This window comes from Meleagris gallopavo, chromosome 11, assembly GCF_905368555.1.
Source record: "Meleagris gallopavo chromosome 11, MGAL_WU_HG_1.1, whole genome shotgun sequence".
Classification (NCBI taxonomy): Eukaryota; Metazoa; Chordata; class Aves; order Galliformes; family Phasianidae; genus Meleagris; species Meleagris gallopavo.
In genome coordinates, this window is record NC_139414.1 from 17,773,896 (window position 1) to 17,791,206 (window position 17,311).

Consider the following 17,311-nt stretch of genomic DNA (forward strand, 5'->3'; position numbering starts at 1 on the left):
TCATGAAGGAGACTTCATTTACAGACACGTATCTTTGCAGAATCAGGGCTTGTTGAGCGGACACACTGAAGAAAAAGCACTTTAGAGCAAGGAGTAGTTTTGCTTGTATGAATAAATAACAAAGAGGTAGTACTATAACGGAACAATGAGAGATGAGTCAAAATACATTAAGTTTGGGAATAACCTCTCTGTATACCAATCTCCAGAATCAATCTTCAGGATTGCAAGTCCCCTCCTCCCATGTGAGAACACTGACATCATAAAATCAAGCGTGTGCAGGTGAAGATGCCCTCAGAGCTTTCTTTACAGTCAAAATTGACAGCAACAAACTTGCTACTTCCCACCACCAACGCTCAATGCCTCACGTTCATGCCAATGACAAGCTTAATGTGAACTATGACAAATACAACCAAATCACATTAAATGAAGCAGACACAAAAGCTCTTCTGATCATTCAGATTAACCAATATTACAGTGGAGAACATTTCAGAAGGTGCATCTCAATGAAAAATCCTCCAACACATTTTACTGCAAAACGAGTATTAACATGAAAACAACACTAGGTCATCTTTCAAAACTGTCTATATTCACAAACCATAATTTATCTCTGTGAAAGAAAGCACATGGAAATGAGATCACTCAATTTCTTTTACCTTTGCAATGTTCTCATGCAGCTTGAAGGAGGGATCCAGCTCTTCAGTTCTCATCGCGTGCATGGGAAAAAGAGCTTCGGAGAGAAAGCTAGCATTCTGTGAGAAAGAAATTAGAAAACGCTTAGCATTCAACATCCATTTCTTCCTCCTAATGCTTAATGAATTTTGTTCAGACTTTCAAAACTCTTGCAATTGTTCTTAAGTTTTGGTAACTAATAGCATTTATTTTACTCATTCAATTAACTGATTCCAAGTCCCTGAAAGAGGCAAATCCCCCCTAAATTTTATGACTATTTCTGCAACTGCAGTTGTCTTTGTAATCATGCTTCCTAAACCAGCAAAGAATTTTGCCTAGAGGGAAAAAACAACAAACCACCTAACTTGAATGAGGCAGGATTTAGTCTTCAGAGGAAATATAAACACAATAACCAAAGAACACACTTTTATCTTCTGTGAACATTCGTTACTTCTGTGTACAGTAATATCATCTACATAACATGTTCAGATCCCTACAATTATATCCCCTAGGTTAACCACTCTTTAATGTTATTTCTACAAGATGCTTGCCTTTTCTCATACAATAAGCAAGCAAGCAACCAGGTTGCATATTTGCTGACATAAGGAAATGATAAATTGATATCCAGGTGTGGACTGGAAAAAGCAGAAACATACCAAATAAAAGCGTAGGTCTCAAACTTACACAGGCGCCTAAATTGAGATTTATAAATCTAATCAATCCATGTTTGTGAACTTGGTATAACAGTTCAGAAACAAAACTAGAAAGAAAAATATTTTTGTACACCTCTGTAGCTCCTGCAAAACACATTCTAAAATTATGCTCACTTTTGTTAAGTGCTTGTAGATAAGGGGAACCTCTAGTCATGGCTATAATAGCTAGGAAACCAGTGTCTATGTAATCCCTTGATTGGACCATTTGCTCCCTTTATTTGGAAAGCATATTCTCAGTGCACTTACCAACAGAAATGAGTCTAGTACAAAAACACAGAAACTAAAGACAAAGTTACTTCAGTAACAAACAGAAGGTTATGTCAATGCATGGCTATCATGCCGTTCTAAAAACTTTTAACTACAGGTAGTTCTAAGAAATATATACTCTGCAAAATGAACTCAGAGCTTTGACATAAAAGTACTTAGATACTAAATAGTTAGACACAAGAATACTTAGAATACTCTGTTTCATTTACCTGTATTCTGAAGAGGACTAAAAGATCACTTCAAGAAAGCCCTGTGCCAAGTTCTAGTTAGCTCAAGGCAACTCAATTCAACATCATAATATTATGTATCTCCTATCAGAAGGACTAATAATATTATGTATCTCCTATCAGAAGGACTAAATCTTTCGTGAATCTTATTCTGGGTTTTGATTTATTGGAACACAAATATAGCATTATCCTGTTTAACTAGAATATTCCAAGGTCCTTTATTAGATTTTGCGTTTAGTGTACAACTTGTGCAATACAGAATATCATAATAGCTTAGCAGATGTATACAATTGGGAATGCAAAAGGACTGCAAGCCTCTCACTAATGTACTTCTTTTATATGTCTTCAAATCTGAGCTCTATGGAAATAATCTTTGTCAGACAGCCCTGACAGAATTTCCCAGGGAAGTATCAGCTTCCACATTCAGTTTCAGATTAAGTTAGCTCTGCCCTTAATTTTATATTTGCAAGCATCTTTTAGTGATGTTTTTTTTCTGCACAGGGACAATGATAAGAATATGAGAAAACACATTCATTGTTATGTAGCAAAACCATGTGACTTGTGAAAGGACTGTATTTTGCAAGATTTGTAGAGTTGAATAGAATATTACTCAGGTTGGAAAAGACCTCAAAGATCATCAAGTCCAACTGCAACCTAACCATACTACCCTAACTGGTTCTGAAGCTTTACGTCAAATCAAACAAGTGCTCCTCAAGTCTGCAAGTAATTTTTATGTTCTGTGAGTATATATATAAAAATAGTAATAGAAGTAATAAGTTGACAGCATCCCTGGCTTGAAAATACTTAAACCATAAATATCATCGTTACATCTCTGTAAAAATCATTTTGGAAAACATCTGTAGTCTTTTCAGATTGAATTCCAAACAAAATTCAGAGAAACTCTTGGTTCTGTATTCAAGATGAACTATTTTTCTGGCTTATTTCCTCCAGATTGTTTGGCAGTATTGACAAGTTTCTGAAAGCAAATATTTTTCAAATACCAGCTTCTCATATCTACTAGGCTACCATTTCTTCAGTTTTCCTCTCTTGATATATACTGATCCTTCAATAGCTTTTATCCTTACACTCTAAAAATACCTAATTGTCAATACGAACAAGTAGGGAACATATGAGCAAAGTATATTACTATGTACCCATGGGGGACAAAGAGGTGGTATCTGATATACATCCACTTAAAAGAACTGTATTTGTATTCATGCAATATACCTTCTGATAGTCTCCAAGAGCTAGTTTGGGGCACTACACTGGCACAGCACTGTTGGCCGTCTGTCCAAACTAGCATGGGACATAAATACACTACAACCAGATCAGCAATGCAATATGCCAATATGCTGCACTCAAAGCTACTCGGTTTAGGCCTAGTTCCCTACATCATGCTCAAATCCAACTCTAGCATTACTACTTACAGCCTACTTAGACATTGGAATAGTCTCACAGACTATGTTCAGGAAATCTCAGAGACAGGTAGGTCTCAAAAGTAGTAGTTACATTGCTGGTAATTTTTCTTGTTCATTTTTTTCTACAGGTTAACATCTATATGATGAATATTGTATCAGTATTTCCATGCATTTGTAGAGAATTATTCTGATAATAAGCTTCCACCACTTTGTTACAAAATTAATAAAAGTATATAATTAGCCCTCATTCATAAAAATTTTTGCATTTATTTGTGCATCTAGGTGTTGTATAACTGGCAAGTGAAGTCATCTCCCCTTCAGAAGGAAGGGAAGATCTCAGAGATTGGATCCATAAAGTCTCTCATTATAAAGATAAAATACATAGATTGTTTCATTACATCTCTTCATATGTTTTAAGCTTGTGCACTAGTTTATAGAGCCATGTCATTTGGCTGAAGCGAGGTTGAGGAAGATTCTCTTTCTGCTACAGTGGTGCTAATCCTGTTCATCATCATTTTCATAATTGTAATTAATAACTTACAGAAAGTTACATTATTTATATTCTTTATCAAGTATCTTACTGACTGCTATATGAGATGAGACCAACGCTGCATCTAGACAAATGTTCTTTCTTTGGAATCTAAAAGAGGAGGACCAGATGCACGTACTGCATGGGAACACTTCATCTGCTTTTATTCCTCCATACCCCAGACACATTCCTGAAGACTACAGGTTAGAATTTCTAGTAGTACTATGTTCTTACCACATTCAATAGTGATAGACAGTAGCACTGAAAGTATACATTCATATCCATCTTCTCAATTTAGGTGCCTTCACAAAGCATCTAATTTAGATGGGATGAACTCAAGCGTCTATATATTTCAAAGACTGAATGATTTAATGCTCATAACCATGCCATAAGCTGGCTGCTCCTTCCAGAAACCATCCACAAGACAAGAATTTTCCCTTCACTTGGGAATTTTATCCATTTACCAACATGATCACTGCTCTCCTTCCTTACATGTGAGTATCTTCTCCTTGTCTGTTGTTACCAAGAAAGGAATCCTCAGGATTCCAGTGCACTGTCAATTCAAGAAAAGCACAAGGGTGAAATTCACAGCAGCTCCTAAAGTTTATCAGTGGCTCTGATGGCTATTCTTGTTTTGTTATCACGTACACTAATCACATTAATAATTTATTCATTATATTAAGCACAATTATTCCTTTGATCTTTTACAAATAGAAAGGATACTGAATAAAAATGGCTGATTATCTATATAGTAGCATCACCAATAAGAAGAGTAGAAAGCCTAATTAAGTGACTTCCAAGTGACCAGTAGTTCTCTGTAATGAAAAGAACAGTATTTTATTCATATTTATCAATTTTTAAAATAAATACCTACATATGCTTGCCTGCACAGTCTTACTTTCCAAGAACTTTTGTCAAAGTATTTAGGGCAAGTTTTAATTGGAGTGGCATCATCCACATAATTAAACAACTACTAAATTTCCAAACCTCACGTAAAAAAAAACTACCCTACTTTTATTCTGCAGGACAGTTTATGCAAACACACGCTTGTAAGAGTATTACCACAAGCCTGTAAAATGGCAGCACAAATTGGAGGCACATGACACCCATAACTACCAGAGACAAAGGAGAAACTGCCCACATTCCTCTTTTGTGACATGACATCTCTGATTATCAACATCTATCATAAATCATCCATCAAAGCTTTTCCACTCTCAAGCAGAATTACAGAAACAAGATGCTACCACAACTGAAAATGATGCAGAATACCAGTTACTGTATGACTGATAGAAACGGATTCAAAACATTTGCTGTGCTAAGTCACACAGCAATGGAAACAAAACAATTAACTTTTGGACATATTTAAAATACTTCTTTATTAATTACTTAGATACAACATATTTAATAGAAAGAGGAAAAATTATCTGAACTAGCTATGTTCTTCATCATCTAGAGGAAAGCCTGTTTTGATGTTTGACTGAATTTGGTTTCATTGACATTCTTGGAAAGGAAGAGAGCTAAAGCCTTTTTCTGTTACCAGTATTCTACCTAAAGTACCATTTTTCCGGACTATTATGTTCCCTGAGCACAAAGACAGACAGACATACATGAATTTGACTGTGACTTTGAGACCAATCAAGAGAACCACTGTCAACATCTAGATAAAATTTTGTTCCTTGAAGATGTAGCAAAGTTCGTTCTGTGAATATACAGAATTTAAAGTACTATGTAAAGTTTCTCCCTTGCCACTAATGAGGAAGTGACTCTTTATTTATTCACAGGCCTGTCTCCCACGTGTTATGAAATCTACAGGAACTCTTGAAAGTTTTACCATTTTTTGTTCGTGAAGCAGGTGGTCTTACTCCTTTTGCACAATTTAAATAGAAAGAAATACTAGGTCATAAGTATTTGAATTTTACAGGCAAGTGGTGTGATTGAACCCCAAGCAAACTGGAGCTCTAATGTGGATCAGTCTTGCTATATTCCTGGAAGCAAATAGAGAGAGAAACTTTATTTTTGTTCAAAGCTAGGTTTTCTGAGAACAGAATTCAGAGTAAGGGTCTTTGTCAAAAAGTCAAAAAAAAACAAAAACAAAAACAAAAACAAGTTTTGTAAATAACATTTGTCTCTTATTTCTCTACACAGGATGTTGTTATTTTTAGTTTATTCCTATGACAACAGGCTGAGAGAGCTGGGGCTGTTCAGCCTGGAGAAGAGAACACTACGGGGAAACCAGATAGTGGCACTTTGGTATAGAAAGTGAGCCTATCAGATGAAGCAGACATACTCTTCAGCAGAGTCTGTCTTTAAGTAGTCTGTTGTGATAGGTCAAGAAGAATTGGTTAGAAATTAAAAGAGGGGAAATTTAGATAGAGTTGAGGAAGAAGATTTTTGCAGCAAAATCCCTGCTTGTAACTCCAAGATAACAATTTCTTTTTCCCCATTTGTCTTCTCCAGGCTATGACTGTTCTCTTTGTTCGTCTGATCAGTCCCTTCTGCAATGAAAGGTTTGGAAATTTCTTTGATTTTTATTACTGTATTCCTTTCACACTAGTCCTCTCCTTCATTTGCTATACCTATGCTCTGGAGAACTCTCCCAGATTGGTTCCTCCTTTGGAAGCCACCTAGCAATTAACCCTCCTTACAAAGACTCTGGACAACCTTGTGGAGCCCACAGCAGCTGGGCAAGGTCAGCAGGAAGCCTTTACTACTACCTCATTTTAACTGTGCCTTTTAAAGGAACACAAAATAAACAAGCAAAGATGAGCAAGAAATCAAGGCACACGTTGGCACCACGTCAGACCATTGTGAGACACTCTAAAATTTGGGCAGTCCATCTTGGCTATTTGCCAAGAACACAGAACAATCCAAAAGGATCAAGAATGTTTTCTCTTCTGATTTTAAGCTATACTTTTATAATGCAATAGGTAGACAGGAGAGCAGCAATAATTCTTGGATTTCCATTATAAAACTTCTGGTTTCACTCTTCAGAAGAGAAATGAATGAGTATTACAGCCATTTAGAAGCTAGCTTCCAAAAATCCCATTTGTCTCAAACTCCTTTTGGAACGATCAGTTAACCTCATCTTTTCAGTACTCATTTAATGAAGCATTCTGTGAAATTAGAAAGACGTTGATGTTCCACTTTTCAAATAATGGGTCACTTCTGATTAAACTTCGATTGAACATTCAACTTTCAATCTCAAAACAAATTGCCTCCTTCTCTTTTTAATTTGAACCCGATTTCTTGCTGCCCTCAGGTCTCCTGACAGTAATTAATTGATTAATGAATTGATTAAACGTGGATCTAAAAATGCAGAAAGAAAAATCTAAAAACTCCAAACTTGGCTTGCTCTTGCTTATATACGATGGACGTTTCCATTAAAATTCAGTCCTGATTTATTAGACCACTATTCCCAACTTATCTTATCTGCCCTCTACCAATAAATCGAATAGCATACTTCACCTTCTAAAGGCTCTAAATTTGCCACTCCATATGTAGCTTCCTATATTGCACATCCAATTCATTTATCGACTTTCACCCAAACCATTTAAAATCACAAATAAAAATCCAGCACTTCTGGTTATTTAAAGTAAACCAGAATCTAGACTTAAACTTATTTTAGAGTTCTTTTTTGCTGCCATTAAAAATAAAATATGTAAGATAAAAATAAAAGTAATGGAAATAGTTCTGTTGTAAATACAAGAAGTTTTGCTTACTAGACTAGGACAATGCTGCATCTACAATAACAATATAATAACAATATTCCTGTATATAACTGATACTTATGTCATTAGTCTTAGTATCCCTTTATGACGAATAATCCATAAATCTCTGCAGATTTGTGTGGTTTTGTTATGGTTGGTTTGTTTTTGAAAGTAAAATGCAGTGTTTGTGCAGTGTAAACATCCAGTGGAGCTTTCTTGACTCAGCAGTAATGCTCAGTCTGGAAAAATGTTATCAGTTTGACTTGTCAATATTTGTCAATATTGTAAACACTTAGGACAGCTTCGCCCATCTTCACTACACAGCATTTGTACTTCCAATTCAGTACAGCACAGAAGAGACACTTAGGAAGGAACAACAGAAGGAAAGCAGTGAGGAAAAAAAATTCTTTGGCAATTTGTGCAGTTAGGTCAAACAGTATAAACACAACAGTCAAACATTGCCATGAGTCCCAAACTCAGCAAAGCAAATACAACAACAACAAAAAGATGAAAGTCAAGAGAAAGCTGTTTATTTCTTTACATAGATCAAAGAATAATGTCCAGTGGAGGAGAATTTAGAGGTATAAAGCCTCTGCTGCATCAGGACTGAAAATATAATCTGTTGCCCGTTCACATTTATATGCTGGATCTCTTCCACTAACTATTAACCTGTTTCACTCTTTCTGCCTTTATGTAATACAACAGCACAAAGAGCAGAACTGCAGCAGCCTGAGGGGGACACACAAACATGCAATGTCTAGACAATAAAACAGAAAGGAAGCAGTGCTTACCTTCAAAACCAGACTGGGAAACAAGTCTACTTGGGTTGCTGAATTCACCTGCAGAGCCACCACTATCAAGTTATGCCAGTCTAAAGCTATTACCCACAGAGGACTACAGGTGCATGAGGAGGTGTCTGTATCTGTAATTCATTGACACTGCAAAAAATTTGTCATAGTATGAAGGAGAAAACCACGCTAGAAAGATAAAGAGAAAGCAGTAAGCAGAACAAAAATACCTTTAAAATCTGCACTGCAGGCTCTCACTAATTCCTTCTTCCATTTTACCTTAAGTCAAGCAATTGGCATACGGTACCTTGGCAGCAAATATACAATTCTATTACTTGTGAAACAGGTGTTTCACCTTAGATAGGCTAAAACACCATCTCTTCTCCATTTTCTTCTTCCTTTTTTATTTTTTTTTTCCCCCCTGGCAAGACAGAAGTGATTGAACTAGGGGTTTCATTGGAACAAGGGTCAAAATGAAGTAACAGAGAAGTGCATCCTATAGAGTACACATGGTTTTTCTTCAGCTATCTGGAAAACTTTTTTTTTTTTTTTTTTTTTTTTTTTTTTTGAGATGGCACAACGCACTTAATTACATTTTAAATAGACTTAGTGAAATAGTGGATCATGTCACAAAGAACATACCAAAGCCAAAGTATGATTCTCAAATACGTGGTTTAAACCAAACTGATTAAGGTGTGGCATACAGGATTTCGCACTAATAAAGGCCCTTAAATCTGCAAAGATGTCACAAAAGGGAGTGCGTGCCTCTCCATCTTACTAACTGTCTGACTTTTCCCTTTCTTGCAAATGCTCTTAACATCGAATTAAACATTCACCCATAAAATCCATGAATGATTAAGATTTAAAAACCGTCTTTCACTGGCTAAACAAACCTAAAGATTTAAAATATGCATGTTGTTTAATTACTTTCGTAAAGTAAACTTTTCTGGTTGCCACAAATTACTGTGTCAAAAATCTCCAAGTGAGAATGATCCTATTTTGCAAAAATGGACATGGCTGACAAAGAGCTTCTCTTTAATAATATCCCTATTTCAGTTGACTAAAGAACTTTCAGTAAAGAAAGAAGACCAACTTAATTTTTTTTTTCCTCATTCTGATAAAAATATGCAGTGACCTTGCAATGTCACCAGATGCTGGACAAAATAAGCAAGGCCTGCCAAACCAGGTTGCACAGAAAACAGAAGCAGCAGACTTTCAATCACTGCTGCACAATTTACTTTATTATTCAAACCAATTGGAGCCAGAAAAAAACTCAAGCCAACAGTCATCAGACAGGAAAGGAATATAAGCACTTTCCTTTCATCTCCTTTAACATAATGTTTTCTTCCCTGCATTTGTAAGTGAATTGAAATAATCACTGTAAAGCTATAAGATTGCAGTATGAAAAAGTAGCTTTTAAGATGTTGGATACTTGCATAGCTTTATTCCTTTCTCAAATCTTCCCTGGCTGCTTCAGAAGCAGAATCAGTACTGTAAATAGAAAGAAACAGCAGAAATCTAGAACCTCATGAAAGATCACCCCGAACAGGAAGATCAGTTCTTCTATAAGTCTAATGAAAAATGAAACCATTATGCTAAGGAAGAAACAGTCTTCAAATCAGAGCTTACTTGCATCTATCAATAAAAATACAAGTTGACTTTAATAACTCAAATGACTCAAATAACAGTTCAAGGTTGTATGATAGTTCAGTGATCTTGACTTTTTTGTTTTCAAGTTATTAAAAAAACAAAACAACTGGATTGCCAGTAGAAAAGTACTCCTGATACTCTGCCAGGAGACGTCTAGCTGATCTAGTGAATTTATCACTCACAACAATGGCAAAATGTTGTGCTGAAAGGAACACATTCTCCAGGGAAGATAGATAACTTGGTGCCTTTCATCCATAGATAACATGTTCTCAGTAGCTAGATGCTCCAGTAAGTTATCAAACAGAAGCAATTATTGATGTCTAAGTAAATTTCTCACGTTTTCCCATATCCTATTGACCCTGCTAAAATCCAGGCTGTTTTTCTTCCACTGACTTTCAACAGTCCTTAGTCAGTTCCAAGAGAATGAAGAGCCTGTAACAGAACATGTAAGGGCAAAGTTTACAGCAACAAACCTGTATTCATGCTGTGCAAATGTTAAAGAAATTGTGCACTTCTGTTTCTGTACAGAAGCTTTATGCAAAGATCTTTTCCCCTCTTCTGGATGCACTGTAGAATGTCTGGGATATCAAAGCACTAAGATTTGTGAGTCTAAATATACAGTTGGAGCAAAGTAATGCATCCGAATGATGAGGACGTCCCCAGTTTCATTAACATTGGTGGAATAACATAGGTTCTATTTGATGCCATTAAATAGTTAAACATTCATTCTTTTTTTTAAATAAAACAATTTGTGCAATCAATTGAATGTCAAATGTATTTTGTCTTGTGAAGTGCAGAGTCATTAACCTTAATTTCAGCACCTCACTACCAAATTTAACAGCGTTTGCATGCAAGTGAAGAGATGGACTGTTGTATAATTGTTGTACAACTTGTGAGGACTAAGCTGAATAAACTCTACGTGTATCAAGAAAATGAAAAGCACTCCTATAAACAAAAGACAGATGGGAAAAAGGAGAAATGTACTAGTCAGAATAAATATGGTATAAATAACTAAGAGCATGGCTATTATAAAGACAACATAACTCATGAGTGAGAAGGGCAAGAAACACAAGCAGCCATGGCTCAGATGTACTGTCAAAAGCAGTCCCTGGATGATGTCCTGAGAACAGGTTAGACTACATTTTATTAGACACTGTAGTTTGTTCATAAACAAAACTAAAAACTCTCTTTACATTGATACATTCAATTGCTTCTCCCTGTTGACCTTGAAGTTCTATTGTAAACTTCATAAAATCTCCCACAACTAAATGCAGCAGCAAACTGCACTGACAGTTTTAAAAATCAAAATCCTGAGTTCCTAAGCAGCCTGCCATTCTGAGGCTGGTAAACATTTGTCCTTTGCAAATCTTTGTTAAATCTTAAAAGATTTAACATACAGTAGGAAAGAAGGAACGGAAATTGAGGAGGGAAGTTATGTTCTTGTAATTTTAGCTGGAAAGGCTCCCAAATATGCAAACTTTCTGGTAGTCTAGACAAAAAAGAGGAAACCTGGCTTCTACTTAGGCAGGAAAGCTGGTGTACGTCTCTGAAATAGAAGGGCAAAAAAGCTGGCACTAATTCTCTTCTGAGGACATTCAAGGATAAGCTATAGAACTAAGCTAAGGCTAAAAAAAAATAGACCATGCTTTTGTATATACTCTGCTCTGATCCCTCCAAGAAAATGGTGCTGTGATGCATGTAACTGAAGTTCTGGATACATACACTTGGATATGTTAGATTAATTGTGCTGTGTAACTCAGCCCAGAAGGATATAAATGTATAAATGTTAACAGTGGAAAGATGGCAAAAAAATTACCAGAAGAGCCTGGTCAGTTATAGATCATCAAGTCTGTAATCTTAAGATATCAAAATTCTTTCCTGTCTGGAAAGTGTCTTGAGGACATGCCAGAAGCAAAGGAGAGAATTATGTGGTTATGGAGTAACAGTAAGATTAATGATGTGATACATAATGCTGAGATAACCCGCATTAAGAATATAGAAATCAGAAACTTTGGATCATAAAAATTGATTTTAAGCACTGTAGCTGTTTGACCATGGAACCACACTAGCAATACAAAAATGGCTCTCAGTAAAGGATATCACAGATCAGACAAATCATTTTTGCTTTAGATACAGGTAGGCAGATACAAGTGCATGTGTGTGCAGTTAGATTTCTTTACTCAGAGTTTGTGAGGTTAAAAAAATCTCTGTTGTACATACATATATTTATACTTATAAATACTGCTTGACAAGATCCTTTTAGGACAGAATTGGTAGAATAACTCTTATCAGTGTTTATCTGTTTAACATGAAATGCATACTACTTGCTCAGGTAAGTTCCAGCTAAGCTGGCATAGCTGGAAGACAGAAGTTGTGTCCATCACTGGGGATTATTCATCCTTCTCACAGATTTATTTTTTTTTTTTTTTTTTTTTTTTTTTTTTTTTTTTTGCTTCAGTGCTGTTGATATATAAAGTTCATTCTTATCAGATACACAGGCAGAGAGCTGTTCTTTCAAAGTAACAGTAGCATGTGATAAATTCCAGCAGTCAGAGAAATGGTGGTAGCTCAGTGATGGGCAGAAATGAGTTTTATTTTCACTATTGTGTGAAATTGAAGAAATAAAGTGCTGGAGGTTATAATGGTAATGGATGTAGGTATTCACCCGGAAATTGTCAGTGGCCATCAACTACTCTACACAATTAACTATGATGGCATGATAGATAACGCAGTTGCAAATTTTAAAATAAAAATAATTCTGAATGCTTCCTACAAATTTCATTCATATTAAACTGAATTCACTGAGGCCAATTTTAAGTACTTTTATTGAACTAAATTAATTATTATAAATATAGAGTCAAGGTCATAAGTGGAATTGACTCAGAAGATCAGTGATTCAATAATGACAACAAACAGAACAACCTAGTTACCACGTGGTATTTGTGATATGCTCCCATTCTTGTCTATCCAGACGACCGGAGGAAGTCCTGAACCTTTACAGACTGCCACCACTCTGGGCCACCTGAATTCTGTTAATTTGTATGCTCAATTCAGAACTTCATTTGACACACACACACACGCACACACACACACAAAGGAAATGAAAAAGCTAAAGGACACACAGCATATATTAAATAGAGCTCCTAATTACTGGCACCAAAACCCCCCACTTTACAGACGTTCAGTATTGCTCCCATGCATGACAGACAGGTGTAAACACCAGTTTCCAGCTCACTCTTTTAAAAACACACACCGCAGTTGAGCACGCCATACTGCCTCAGCCCTCCCTGTACACTAACACGAACAGACGAAAGTGATAAAAGCAGCACGAAACAGGGGAGTCATTTCTCAGTAAACTAGACTAAGTTCTCTCCATCAAGGACAGCTCCTCTGTTTCTTTTGTGGTAACAAAGAAATCTTGCAGAGCTTTTGATTTGTTTTGAATTAAGTGCATGATATATCAGCCTGAGCATGTAAATACTGAAACGAAGAAACTGCAGGAAGTTACGCTGAAGAGTGATAAAAAGAAAAGAGGGCAGCAGTGGGGGCAGCAGGAGGAAGTGGAAATTGATGGTAAAAACACAATCAAGAAACCATATTCATTGAAGAGTTAAGATTTAGTGGTCTTTGTTTTACACCAGTGTGGGAAAAAATCACTTTTAAGGTCTCTAATGAAAGCTGAAAGTTACCTTCAAGAAGTTATGCATATTTCAACAGAAATAAAAATCATTATGCATTCTCTGTAAAGGGGATACAATCTAAAACTGCCAAAATTCTAAACTCTTCTACATATATTACATACAAATGCCTTCTATAGAGAAACCTCTTTTCATTTTTCTTCTAAATTAGCTTAGTGGTCCATGGTATTGCACTATCTTGGTCTAGTCTGCGAAAATGTGACAGGTAATTTTTATAGTTCATGCCTGTACTTAAGTTTGACTGAAGATACGGAAAACAACTTTTATGGTGTAGGTGTAAAAGTAAATGTTCTGTAAGCCCTGCAAATCCAAACTTGGACAGCTATCATAAAATATTTCATGCTAAATATGTGTCCATCAATAAATAGCAAAAAAAATTCCAAACTCACAAAACAGAAGGTAGGGGATTTTAATATGTTTTTTTTTGTTGTTTTAGGTTTAGGGTTTTTTGGTTTTGCTTTGTGCACTAATGTGTTTTCTCAAAACAAAATGCTAATGCTAACATTCATGCAATCTGCCACATTATTGCAGAAGGGATTTAAGATTCTTTGTTATCAAACAGAAATCATTATGAAATGGAATGTACTGAGAAAGATGAATACTATGCAGATAACACAGAAAACCATCTAGTTCTAATTAAAAAAAATTGGATGCCTCATGAAACTGTAGCCTACAATGCCACAGAAATGGGACAGAAACAGTCAATTTACATCATGAAAAAGAGCTCAAAATAACTCCATCAAAACAGAAGAAAAGCTCCAGTGTCAGCTTATATTTGCAAACGACCAGAAGGGTTTTCAAAATGCTGAGCAGTCTGGTGCTTCCTTTCCAATGCTCAGGAAACAATCAAATCTCTAACTGAAACCACAGCAAATCCAGATTATATTTCTCTTGTACCCAAATGTTAGGCAGCCACAGTACTCAGTCTCTATGATTTACGTATGTTCTTGTACTTGAGCAAGTACGATATAAACTACTAAGAAAGACATAATAAAAATGAATTCTGTTATGCAAACTTGAAAAATAGGAAGGTAAGGAAAAAGCTAAACTGCAAAAAGAAGTTAAACTTTTCCAGTAGAGGTGCAGCGGTTTGGTGGAATCCATGTGGGCGAAATGTGACTCCAGAGAGAGAAGTAATGTTCTATATGATCACTCGGATGGAAATTAATCATTAGTCTGAAAAGCATAACTCTTCGGACTAAGAGGATCAGAAAAAGATGATCAGCATTCCTCATCTGGAAATCAGAACATGGCCCTCACACAGAGGTAAAACCCGTGTGTGTCAGAGTTTAGGAGAGGAAGGCTTTCTTCAGCAATTGAAGACAATTCCTGGAAATGGTGTTATATCTTCTTCCACCCGAAAAATTCTTTCAAGCTTACCTCTTACTGGCAGATCAAAATGCTGTGTATTTTCTACTAATAAATAAGTGAACTCGATTTCACTTGGTACATTTTCTATACAAGTGTACTTAAAATGCACTTTACTAGTCTACAGATCTGACCATAGGCATTTGCCATGCAGATTTAATCTCCCTGAGGCTCCGCTTCAACTTCTTAGATAATTTCAAGCAAGTTTTTTACTTACTCTTCTGGTCTGAACATTTCCTCTTGCAGCTTTTATTTCCTCTTATTTACACCTCAGGTTCCTACCAATGCAAAGCTTTTACAACCTCCCCTCCAAGGACTGGCATTACACTTGCTGTGTAAGAACTGCACTGCAAATGCTGACCTATAACTACTGCTTTGTAGACAGACTACCAAGCACAGATCTCAAACCACTTTTCTTTAAACCAGAGTTTTTTTCTGCACATAGAATAGTGCTTATACAAACAGTGTCTTTTCTATGTGACACTACATGCTATCTGACAGGTGGGTAAAGTAAACAACTAGCTTATATTCCAAAATAAAAGAGCATCTGAGTAGGTCACAGCAGTGAAAGGGACAGCAAAAAAAGCAACCTAGTCTAGAAAAACACATCAAATTCACTTTCTGGAATCTGTCTTCCTGAGCACAAATCTTTGCAATAAAGCATACAAACCCGAGGCACTACTTAGAAAGTGGAATGGCTTGGAAGTAAACAATTAAAAATCACTCCCCGTACCTCAACAGACCATTTTCAGTCATTTACCTGCACAAGAGAACTTCCTATAATATTTATTAATTCAGCTGTAAACCCAGCATAGTTTCTGTCTGCCTTACAAAAGTAGCATCCCTGCTTGATACAGGAAACAGAATCCTCAGCTTGTCCCCAAATGCCTTGTCCGGTAGAATATAACAAACTACATGAGGCACTGAGCCCATGTTTTGATGCACTTGTAATAATCAGTACAATGAATAACAAAAAGCAAGGAATCCAAATTTAATCACTCTGTGAAACTTCACTTTTCCGAAAAAAATCCATCTTCTTGCCAGCAGAAACTTTCAAATTTTGCTAAGCAGATATACTTCTCACATAAAATAGATTTCATGATGTCAATGCATCCTGTGGTCTGAGAAATACATCAACTTCAAAACTGAAGTAATGTACAACTAGTTTCATTCTAGGAAATGAATTTGCAAGGAGGACAAAAGCTGCATTTTGAAAGAGAATCAAATTCTGTTTAAGCAAATATGAATTTTTTTTTTTTTTTTTTACAAGTTTAATTGTATTGCTGAATCATTTTGAGAGAAAAAATGTACAGCTGCAAAGTTAACTGAATGTGAAAAACTACTTTTTCCTTTTAGCCAAAGGAACCTTCAGTGATCGTATTGGAAATGCTGCTGGGAAAGAATCATTATTTTGATATACTAACGTCTGCAGATTCTTTCTCATGCTCTATAGATCCTGTATGAGCAGATCTGGAATGAAAACTATGCGGAACAGCTGCTAAGTGACAACAGAAATGTGCAGCAGATGACAAGCCTGTCACAAACATTGCACTCATAGAGCTTCTGCCTTCACATTTTCCTTAAAGACTTTGCATTGTGTTTAACCTGAAATGGAATACTTTTTGCCTAATAGGTGCAGTGGTGTTTAGAAACAAAGAAAGACTGTTTATTTGTATCAATTCTTGACTTCATTTACTTTAATTTACACATCTTCATGATAACGCTTCAACATTTGGCATCTTTCTGCTTTGTTTTGCATTTGTGAAATAGAAGCATATTAGCATACAGTGTCAGGAACTGCTCCAGTTTTACCAACTTCCAGCTTTGTTTGTGAATTTTGGAACATGTGCACATACGTAAATATGTACAGCGTAAGAACAAAAAAAGAGGAATATGAAGTCTGTACATTTTATATTTACAATAAAGCACACACCCTTTTTCACAACTGCTGTTTTTCAAAACAGGTAATGCCAACGGACCAGGTCAGGCTAAGTCTGAGTTGTCCAGGAGCAAATATAACCTACAGAAGTTATGCCTAAGGAAGGACAAACCTTCCAAGCAGATTATGCTTATTTAATTTCAAACTGGTCTGCAAATAAAAGAACATGAAGACTCCAATCAAGTGCAATCAAGATCTTTAGAACCAATACATACATTAGAGAGGCATATTTGGCCCATAGAACGAAGATGCATATAAAAATAATTTTGAAGGCTGTCTCACCCTGCTTTGCAGAAATAGAAATACACATCAGAACTTATTTCCTCTATGTTGGGTTA

The 17,311-nt window shown here is 35.9% G+C and overlaps 1 protein-coding gene across 2 annotated transcripts in view; it reads right to left on the bottom strand.

Annotated features, from left to right (window-relative positions):
* NAALADL2 (N-acetylated alpha-linked acidic dipeptidase like 2) overlaps positions 1–17,311 on the bottom strand; it is a 290,390-nt gene that overhangs the window by 50,232 nt on the left and 222,847 nt on the right. For both annotated transcript variants that reach the window (XM_010716883.4, XM_085233455.1), the window contains exon 11: positions 654–749. In XM_010716883.4, coding sequence (XP_010715185.2) covers positions 654–749 — 96 coding nt within the window. The remainder of the gene's footprint in view (positions 1–653; positions 750–17,311) is intronic.